Source organism: Urocitellus parryii, chromosome 5 (assembly GCF_045843805.1).
Source record: "Urocitellus parryii isolate mUroPar1 chromosome 5, mUroPar1.hap1, whole genome shotgun sequence".
Classification (NCBI taxonomy): domain Eukaryota; kingdom Metazoa; phylum Chordata; class Mammalia; order Rodentia; family Sciuridae; genus Urocitellus; species Urocitellus parryii.
The window spans coordinates 61,055,169-61,066,830 of NC_135535.1; the positions used below are offsets into that span (position 1 = coordinate 61,055,169).

The 11,662-nt window shown below is 32.4% G+C and overlaps 1 protein-coding gene across 1 annotated transcript; it reads left to right on the forward strand.

Annotated features, from left to right (window-relative positions):
- Positions 1 to 629: 629 nt before the first annotated feature.
- LOC144254803 (olfactory receptor 6C75-like) lies at positions 630 to 1,568 on the forward strand. Its single transcript, XM_077798309.1, has one exon. It carries the CDS (start codon positions 630 to 632, stop codon positions 1,566 to 1,568), a length of 939 nt encoding a protein of 312 aa, XP_077654435.1.
- The last annotated feature ends 10,094 nt before the right edge of the window (positions 1,569 to 11,662 follow it).

The window sequence follows — 11,662 nt, forward strand, 5'->3', positions numbered from 1 at the left end:
TTAAAATTCATAAAATAAAATATTTTTCTGTTGAAAAAGTTTTAATGGCCACTACCAAAAACAAAGCAAAACAAAAACTCAAACCTAAACATACATATATCATCAGGAAATAACCCTTTAGAGAATATTAATTGCAAAAGGTCCTTTTTGATTAGCTACACATTTTGGGATACAGATATATCCAGAAAATACACATCTTTCTGAAAGAAACTGAACAGAAAATGATTTTACTAATAGCAGGATTAACCATGGTAACCTAAAAAATGTTTTAGGTGAGATTGTAAAAGGTAGGTCTGCATAGATTAGGAAAACTAGATAAGTGTGCAGATACTTCTAGAAAAAAATTATAAAGCCATCGTTTTGAAAAGTAAAAAGGCATCTGAAAAGAGAGTTAGGAAATTGAGTATCCAGAATGGAGATGAGAGTAAGAGGGGTTAGCCTGGAGTTTTGACTGTTATGTAAAATTTGAAAACTCTAGAAGGAAAACAAAGCTTCTGCGTATCTACTGAGTTGCTGGCTATTTTATTAAACTTGGAAAACTGCACTTGATGTATCTTTTAAAATATTGTTTAATTATTTATCACCTCCACCTCCTTGCAGCTCAAATGGCATCTTGAGAGAATTGAACCATGAGGAACCACACAGTAGTGACAAACTTCATTATTGTAGGACTGACAGCGGACCCAAATTGGGAAACTGTAATTTTTCTTTTTCTACTTCTAACATATCTTTTGAGTACTACAGGAAATCTTCTTATCATCCTTCTGACCTTGCTGGATTCCCGCCTCAAAACGCCCATGTATTTCTTCCTAAGAAATTTTTCCTTCTTAGAAATCTCATTGACATCTGCATGCATCCCTAGATACCTGGTCAGCATAGTCACTAAGGAAAAGACTATTTCCCGTAATGCTTGCTTGGCACAGGCACTTTTTGCTGTTTTCATAGGTATAACACAGTTTTTCCTGTTGGCAGTTATGTCCTATGACCGCTATGTGGCCATCTGCAAACCCCTTCACTATGCAACCATTATGAGCACCAGAGTGAGCCACCTGCTGGTTGCTGCCTGTTGGATAGCTGCTGGGGTAGCAATCATTCATGGAGTTATTGTGAGTCTGACCATAGAATTCTGTGATGGCAATGTTATTGAACACTTTTTTTGTGACAGCTCTCCTATCCTGAAACTCTCTTGCACAGACACCAAGGAAATGGAATTCTCAAATTTTATTTTAGCCATTATCACACTCTTAAATACACTGGCTCTGGTATTGTTCTCTTATATCAAAATCATAACAACAGTTATGAAGATCCCTTCTGCCCAGGAGAGAAAGAAGGCTTTTTCCACCTGTTCCTCCCACCTGATTGTTGTCTGCATCTCTTATGGCAGTTGTATTTTTATGTATATCAAACCTTCTGCAGAGGAAAGGATATCTTTAAACAAGGGGGTATCAGTGCTCACTGTTTCCATTGCACCTGTATTAAATCCTTTCATTTATTCCCTAAGAAATAAGCAAGTGATACAAGCCCTGAGGGACCTAGTAAAAAAATGTACCTTTACAACTTTGAAGTAACAGCTTTGGCTTTTGTAAAAGCATACTATTGAGAATTAGTGAAAATGCTATCCTCTACCAGTTACATTTATAACATATCCATTTAATTTATTAGTTTTTATTATGGCAGTCACAGAACTTACCCATAAAGAGCCTTCATTGTCCTCCTGAATGTTTATCATTTTAATAGCATTGTCCTTTCCCGTTATGTTCTCTCATGATTATGATTATCAAAATATTTCACTATGAATCCTTATGAGAAACCTCACATATCTTGCACATGGTTTTCTACAATAGATGACCCCTTTTGTGAACTCTGTAAATATGAACTTATTTATTTTTCACAATCTCTAAGGAAGACTGCTTGATTAGCCAGACAATGTTAATATTTAAAATATATATATATATATGATGCTGCTGGAAGCCAAATGTGCCTTATTCCTTCCTTTCCTCCTTTTCTTTCTTCTTGCCCTGTTTTTTTCTTCCTTTCTTATTTTTTGAGCATATAGGATGACATATATTTCCACGTATTTTCTTTCTCCTCATTTTTTGGTAAGTTTTCTCTTACTTTTTAAAAAAATATTTCTTCTTTGTTACTCTTTTGTCTCGGCTAAATATCTAAAAGTATACATTTAGAAGGCTGAATGTTTTATACAGCTCCCATTACTAGTTTTTCATGTTACTATCTATTATCGCCTTTCTTTATGCATTTGATCTCTTGAAGTAAGAAAAACAATAAGAAATAGAACCATCAATGTGCTGTCTGCCTCACATCCTCATCCTGTGTGTACGTGTATACTATTTCTATGAGAATCCAGTGAATCACCACCGGTACTCACAAATGAAATGAAATTGTTTTTCCCTCAGAAATTCTATCTTTTTTGGTGGGAGGATACTGGCATTGAACCTAGTGATTTTTTACCACTGAGTCTCATCCCCAGCACTTTTTACTTTGGATTGAGGTCTTGCCACATTGCTGAGGCTGGGCTTGAACTTGTGATGGTTGTGCTTCAATACTCCCAAACCTCCACCTAACATTCCCCTCCACTCCCACTGGTGCAATTACAGTTTTATGTAGTGAAGCACAACAAATATGCATCTTTTATTTGATATATTCACAGTAGTTACTTTTAAAAATAATTACTGATATAACTGAGGTATCTTCTCTCATATTTGTAATTTTTATTTTAAATTTTGTTTTTAATTATGTTTATGTCATTTAATTTTATCACATCATTAGCATATCAATTATATGTCTCCCACATTTTTACCCTTAACACATCTCCTCCTACAGGGTGTTTTGTTCTAAGTTGGTTAGGTTTTAATTGCTGTGAACAAAATACTTGACCAGAACAACTAAGAGGAGGAAAATTTTATTTTCAACCTCGATCTCAGAAGTTCAGTCCCTGGATGGCCAACTCCATTGCTCTGAGCTCAATATCTTTCACATTTTTAATGATTTCTGTAAAGTTTTAAATTTATTTATTTTAAAATTAATCTATGTCAATCTTCAAAAGAACATTATACCTCCTCATGTGAAGAGCTGTACCTTTGAAGAGCAATTGAATCAGTCCTTTAAGACATTGATGTCATTCATATTTTATAACTAATACACCATTAGTATTATGAATTCAAACACTTGTCTTTTTTTAAATTAAGAAAAACTTTATCTTCATTTTTTTATTATTCAACTTTCCTTCTTTCTGTGTAGAATAGTATTCCATATCTATATAATATTTCTTCTGCTTGGAGAAGTTCATAGTTTTTCTCTTTCAATATTTTAAATATTTCACTACATGGTTTATTTCTTGCTTATTTCTAATATAACAGTGCTGTTATTTTATCCTTGTTCCTCTGTAGGTAAACTTTATTTATTCCTCCTATATTTTTTTCAAGATTTTCTCTTTGGTTTTGTTTTTCATTATTTTTAACATGATCCATAGCTGTACCAATCAAAAAATTCATTTTTCATTTTTATTGTGTTATACATTCCATTTCTCTCCTTAGAGTAGCCATCTGTTATTGCATGCTGTATCTTTTTCTATTAGAACACTTACCATATTAATCATGGTTATTTAAAATTCTTCCTTAGATATCTCCAACATTTACTTCATGTCTGGCTCTGGTTTTAGAGCCACCTATGTCTTATCAGATTTTCTGCTATCTTTTGTAATCCCTTGTAATATTTTTGTTGAAAGCAGAACATGTTGTATTAGTTAATGTATTTATAATAATCTTGCTAGGAATTGGCATATGCTTAGTTAAGATTTATTGTAGGTGTAGTGTCAAGGATTTCAATATACATTTTTGTCATTGTTTTTGTCTCCCTTGTTGACTTTGGGTTTCTGTAAAAACTATTTCTTGGAGTGAGTCTGAGTCTTTTACTTTTAAAGCTATAATCTATTGTTATTATATTGTAGCCTTGTTGGTGTAATGGTTAGTTATGGCAAAGGGCCAGTGTTCTATGATTTTATGATTTAGTATCTGTCTTTTAGGTCAGTGACTCTACAGTCTGAATTTCACAAGTGTTTCTGCAGTAGTTTAGATTCCTCCATGGCTGTGATTGAGTTGGAAGATGGAATTTAAGGTGCTCTGGAGTATAAGCAACACCTTTCCTGCAGGAGGGAGAAGTATTTAATGAAGTTCACCAACTGTAGGTCTCTGTAGTGGAGAACACTTTTGGAGTCTTTCAAATAGCTGCTTTTCTCCTTTTCAGCAGGAAGGATTTGTCTTGGCTCTTGACCATAGAACTTGATCATGTTCCTAGAGGTGGTTCCCAGGAAAACGTGGGTCCTTTGATGATTTTAGTTCCCAGGAGTTTCAAAATCTCATTCTAGTCCACATTCAGCTTCGAGCAATTTGTGAAAATTGACACTTAATTGTTCCTACCTGTGTATAGGACCAGCAGTTCCACTTAAGCAGATCTCAGATGTGACTCTCTGTGGTGTTTTACCCTCCCTCCAGGTTCCCTGGTGGCAGTATATCCTGTGCTTTAATTCCTTGAAGGGTTCAAGAAAAGTCATCAGTTTTCATTTTGTTCAAGATTTTCATGCTTTCAGGATGGGACTTTGAAGTTCATTACATGTCAATCTATAACTGGAAGTTAAAAAATAATTAGTTGTTCCAATCACAAGCTTATTTTAAAATTTCTATGGAAAGACAAAGAACCTAAAATAATCCAAATGACTTTGGAACCATACAATACTTAAGACATTGTATACTTTAAAATATTTATTGCATTTATCAAATTTTCATAGGTAAATAAAAGATTAGTGGATATGATTTTATTCATTTAGGTGCATTCTTTTTCAAACAATATTTTTTAGACGTTGATGGGCCTTTATTTTATTCATTCATTTATATGTGGTGCTGAAAATCAAACCCAGTACCTCACCCATGTTAGGCAAGTGCTCTACAACTGAGCCACAATCCCAGCCCCCATTTATGTGTATTCTTGTAGTTTTTATTTTTATTTTTTTTGCATATTCAAGTCATTAAATTCTTGCTCACTATAAAACAGATCAATTAAGAGAATATGGTATTAGTAATAGACAAAGGATTTCAGATAGAATCCGCATACAGATTCTCATGTTTATGTTCATTTAACTTTTGAAATAAATGTCAAGGTAATTCAATTACAAAACCTTGTGTTTTTTTCCAATAAGAAATGCTTGAAAAACAGGACTTATATAAGCAAAAAAAAAAATAGATCTTTTACTTATATGTAAAACTTAAAGATTTATGATTTCCATCAACTGGTAAATTGATATATTCATGCAAAGATATACTACATAGCAAAAAAAAAGACCTAATTTAATGATACATGTAACCACAAGGATGAATCTCTAAAACATCATACAAAGTGAAAAGAATCCCAGCTCAAAATTTAGCTATTATATAACGCTTATCAGAATACATTTTGTAAACCAATAAAAGTGTAGAACAATGGATCAGGGATTATAAGTACTGTGAGATGTGAAGTGAACACTTCACAAGTACTTCAGGTAACTTTTGGGGATAATGCAAAAATTCTTCATTTTCACCATGCTGGTGACTACATCACTACATACATTTTTAATGTCTCATAAAATTGTATGAACCTATAATTTATTATTTTAAATTTGTACTATTAGCCTGAGCAAAATCAAAAAATAAAGCAAAATCCAAGAGGTAAGTTTGATGGTATAGAAAAGAAAAGTATAGCAATATCAGGAGAGTTGATGGGTCTTTTGGGATAGATTTATTGGGGATATAAAAACTTGAAAATCCTGTTACTGATGGTGTTTGTATGTTATTCTGGCTGTGTGCATATTTTTTTCACTTATTGTTTAAAAACTTGCATTATTGATTTTGTATGCTTTTTTCCTATGTAAGGCATATTTAACAATAAAAGTAGTGATATGAGTATTATTTTAAAATGTCTATTTTCTGTCATAGCTATATTATCTAATTTTGTGTCTTTTCATGTTTATGATATAAAGTTAAATGTAAAATCAAACCATAATTTATTATTTTATTTTCAAAATAATTTTACATATGATTAATTGAAATTTGGAAAGTTATTGCTTTTCACTTAGGGATATGAATAACTTATTTGTATGTTGAAAGCTGACCAGTTTATTGCTATCCAATTGAAAACAAAACTTTGGAAATAAATAATATTGTTCCTTATGTGATGATGGAATTGATCTCATAATGTTTTTGCAAGGTTAATGTATTCAAACTATGTAATTTCTATGTTGAATCTAGTCTCCATGGTAGACACTGATTTAGATGAGTTTGTGGAAGATTCTTTTTCCTTATGTGAGAGAGATTAGTTCTTTGTTTAGTATTTTAAGGAGATCTGGAAGCAGCAACAGCCCTAGAGAAAGGACCTAACCCCTTCTCCCAACTTCCCAATTAACACCATTAATTTTGAAATGCCCATGTTATTTGAACCAAGCCATCCATATTAATCTAATGTATTTTTAGATCAATAAAAAGATGAATCTAATGACTTCCTCAAATGTGCAGACAGATTGTTGCATGGGACCTCATCTTTAGAGAATAATAAATTTAACTTTTATTATGGCTAAGAGCCAGTATTTGAAGAAATAAGTTTCTGTATTTAAATTCATTCTTCAATATCTCTCAGCTGAAATCATGTTTTTTAAAATGCTTATGAGACAAATAGATTTCTTATCACTAATTTCAAAACTGAGTGTGACAGAGTTGGCCTCTTTCACTGCTTATCTGTAACACTTATTTACTCCTCTGCTGACATTTTCTGACTTCATTCAAAAGCCCATGAAGAATTATGTTTATGTCATATCCTTTCATATCATTGATATTTCCCCACACCCACTGGAAACTCTTACATTTAGTCCCAATATTACATCAAGGAAATCTCAAGTGTCTTAAAAATACCTTCTTATGTTGTCGTTTTTCCATCCTGCATGTTGAGTTCTGGATCTTACTGTTTTTATCTGGATCATTGCTAAACCCTGCTCTTCCATTAATTGTCCTGTGCATTGCCCCTTATGTTATTTTTTTCTCTCTGCTTAATATACTTCAATGATTGCTCATTACAATAGAAAAAATCCAAATTGGTGTTCAGAAGTGATTTTAGAAATTATTTCTTAATAGAAAATAACAATTTTTAGTGTTAGACTTCAGCATACAGGTGAGGACAGTATTTGTGTGGTTATTTTAGTAATATCACTGTCTGACTTACCGTATATATCTATGAGTGGTTTCCTTCAGAAGCTAAAGACCCATTGTACTGTAACCTTCCACTTATCTTAAAAAATGTGTGCATGTGTGTCTTTGTTGCTCCCAATCCTCTGCAAGAAGAAAATGTAGTATATATATACACAACGAAGTTTTACTCAGCCATAAAGATAAATAAAATTATGTCATTGGTAGGAAAATGGATGGAACTGGAGAATATCAAGCTAAATGAAATAAGCCACATTCAGAAGGTCCAGGGCTGCACATTTTCTCTTATATGTGCAAGCTAGAGAGAAAAAAATAGGAAAAGGGATCCCATGAGGATACAAAGGAGGCTAGTAGAGTAGTAGGGTAGGAGGGAGATTAGAGGGAAGGGATTGGAGAACTCATGAGGGAATGAAATAGGCCAAATTGTACTGCATGTACAAATATATCACAATGAGGCCTACTATTATGCATAATTGCAATTCAACAATAAAAGATTTTTAAAAAACCAAAAAGTACAAATAAAAGGGTTAAGTTTGAGTTTAGTGTGTTTAAGGTTTTATATGTGTTTCTGTACGTATTTATATATAACTATCATGTGTATACTTAAATGCAGATATTCACATGTCTATGTATGTATTTAAATTCATAGATGAGTATGTACTTGTTTGTAACTAGTATATGTCTATATCTAGGAAGAATTTAATTTTTTTCTAGACTCCTTTTTTATTGAATAATGTTCATAAGAATATTGGTATCTTGAAATTTGCCTCAGAACATTGTTTCTTTCAACTTTTAGATATTGAGGATGCAGGAGTGGAATGCCACATGAAACTTTAGAAGGCATACACTAGCTATAAGCATGTACATACATTTATGCACTTATATGCGTATTCAAATATATTAACAGTTGCACATATGTACACACACATAGTATATATATATATATATATATATATATATATATATATATATTCAATTTAAGGAATTGAATGTGCCATTAAATATACTCGTACAGTTTCCACCTTTCGAATAGTTCCTAATAGTATCAATCCTTTTTTTACAGACAATACTTTGTCCAACACTCTATAAACAATACTTCAAATGGCAATTAATTTCATTTGGCTGTCCAACCAAAAATCTTTTTCTTTTGTAGTCCTGGGGATTGAACCCAGGGGCTTGTGCATATGAGGCAAGCACTCTACCAACTGAGCTGTGTCTCCAGCCCCCAAAATCTTATTTATAAAAATTGATAAATTTTTTGTGCTTCCCAGCAAATCTTTCCTTGTTATTTCAAACATTTCCACCTCTTTCTTCATAGATTGAATGGTATTAATTAGTTTATTTTTGGAAGATCTTGAAGATAGCATTATTAAATGAATTAGAGATAAAGAAAAATATTTTTAATGAATACATAAAAATATTATTGAAAGTCGCTACAGAGACCTGGAAAATACCACCACCATTCCAGAGTTATGAAATTGCTTCTAATAAAAAAGACAAATGAGGTTTACTTTTTGGGGGGTGGGGAGGTGGTGCAATTAACCACATTCCCAGCTCTATTTTGTATTTTATTTAGAGACAGGGCCTCACTGAGTTGCTTATTGCATCACTAAGTTGCTGAGGCTGGTCTTGAACTTGAAATTTTTCTGCCTCAGCCTCCCCAGCTGCTGGGATTACAGGCCTGCACCACCACACCCAGCGTGGTTTACTTTTATAGAAGCATAAATAAATAGATTACTTTAGAAAAATATTGCTGGACATCCTTGCTTATTCCTGTAATCACAGTAGCTCTGGAAGCTAAGGCAGGAGATCACAAGTTTTAAGATTGCCTCGGGAACTTAGTGAGACCCTGTCTCAAAAAATAAAAAGGGCTGGGGGATGTCGCTCGGTAGTTGGTGCCCTGGGTTCAATCCCTGGTACCAAAACCAACAACAACCAAAAAAAAGAGAGGGGGGAAAGAAAGAAAGAAAGAAAGAAAGAAAGAAAGAAAGAAAGAAAGAAAGAAAGAAAGGAAGGAAGGAAGGAAGGAAGGAAGGAAGGAAGGAAGGAAGGAAGGAAGGAAGGAAGGAAGGAAGGAAGGAAGGGGGATGAGGGTATTTATTCTTAACTTAGAGGAATTTAATTAAGCAGAAATTGATATAGAAAATGTTATGCGAGGTTAAAAAGTATTGCATATCTTCTTTTTTTATTCTAATTAAATTATCTGCTTATTTATTCCACCTTTCCAACTGTACATATATAGAAGCATGCATGCATACATACACACACAAACACACACCCCCCACACACACACACACAATTAAGACTCTTCCAAAATTGTCTGGTTGTATGATTCTTACTTAGATTTCATGTGTAATAAGATCTCAATATCTAGTTCTATTTCTCTCTCTCTCTCTCTCTCTCTCTCTCTCTCTCTCTCTCTCTCTCTCTCTCTCTCTCTCTTTCTTTCTCCTTGTCTCTTCCTCTCAGTTTTTGTTTTTTCTTGCAGTATCTGTGCTCAAACCTAGGGCCTCATGCATTCTTGACGAGTGTTGTACCACTGAGCTGGATCCTAATGCCAGATTTTAATGATTATAACTCTGTTTTAACCAGTCACCACCTGTTATAATCTCAAGTGATTAAATGCTCCATGAATGATTGTTGCTCTGTTGAGAGTATATTCAGGAATTTTCCATGGAAATGTGAATTAAGGAAGTTCCAATATGCAGTAATATTAAGGAGTTTTCATTCTTAGTAACCATTTAACTTTGCTAGAATAAACTTCCAAGATGATTATTCACTAATGAAATCAATGACTATTTAGGTCAGATGCCATTTTTGTAACACACAAACAATATTGTGCTAATGTCATATGATTACAAAAACAGTATGAGACAGATGTATTTTGGGTGAATGTTACATAAATGTGATTTCCCTATGCTTGAAGGAAAACGGTTCTGTGAAATATTATAGTGTGAACAATAAAAATGACTATAATAATTTCTTGAAAGTCTGCAAAAATGACCTCCAATTTGTGTCTGATGCATTTTTCATAAGATCTCAATTAGCCATCAGAATTTCACATAATAATATTTTATAATAATATTTCACCTGTGAACATAAAGTTGACCTTTGAATAATTCTGGGGTTAGGATTGTTGAATCCCTGCACCATTGAAAATCCGTGGATACCTTTGACTCTCCCAAAGATTAATTACTAATAAATAGCCTGTTGTTGACTGGAAGCCTTACTGAGGGTATGAACAGTCAATTAACACAAACGGATCATGAGGAGATAAGTTGTACCATATGGTGTTTTAAGGGGGTACTTGCAATATTTGAGCTTCCATTTAAAATAACAACAAGAGATGGCTATGAAATTAGTACAGTATTGTAGTATATACTACAGTCGATTTTGTGCATCTTTACTTGTGATTACGTGTCTCCTCCCTGTAAAGAGCACCATATATTGTTTATATGTCTTCTCATTTCAACTTGCAAATTTTGATTCAGTTTTTTAAGTTTTTGCATTTCTTAACTGTATCTGAAGTAAAAAAATCTCTGAACCAATTCATACATACGGTGAAGTGATATTCTTGTTGTCATTACATGAATATTAGTTTTACTTTTGTGTAACATTTCAATTGTTCACTTAATATGTATTTTCTTTGTGGTTTTGATATAGCTAGTTTCATAAATGTGTTACTTTTTTCTAGTTTTCATTGATTATTTATGGTACATAGTATATGTTTTGAGGTATTTTTGGTGTTTTTCTCATCTGGCCCATTTAAAAGATAATATGATATATTATATCTCAAAGTTTCTTTATAATCAGATATCTTTGTATTTCTCCTCTTGTCCTCGTATCTTTTAATACTATTGACTCATTACAGTAGGATTTATTTATACATTTTTATATCTTATGGATATTTTAATATGTCATAAAGGGAATAATTTTTCCATCATTTTATATTTTACAAATACTTACAAAATATATATTCTTTAAATGAATTGTTTATGCATCAACTCTTTAGAATAAAATGTTAATAAAATATTGTAAATATTTTGATAGCACATCTCTTTGAACTATTTATATTTTTAATACTTTATAGATAAAATGTATATTTAGTTAAACTGATGCTCCATGAATGTTGGCTATTTAAAATTTAAAAAAAAATTTCAAAATTGTCTTAATTTCTTAGTGGACCACTATAATTATATAATAAAGGAAATTATTGGATATTTGTACATACACATGATATAATCTGATTAATTTTTTTTCTCCACTACCTTCATTTTCTTATGCATCACCTTGATCTCTTCCCTTTATTCTATTTGTTTCCCTTTCATTTTCATGAGAGCTTCCACTCTTCTTTCCATTTTTTTCTCCCTAGCTTTCATATGTGAAAATAAGCAAACAAACCAAAACAACACTTGACT

Coding starts and splice junctions, on each gene's coding strand:
- LOC144254803 (XM_077798309.1), top strand. CDS start 630: ATGAGGAACCACACAGTAGTGACAAACTTCATTATTGTAGGACTGACA.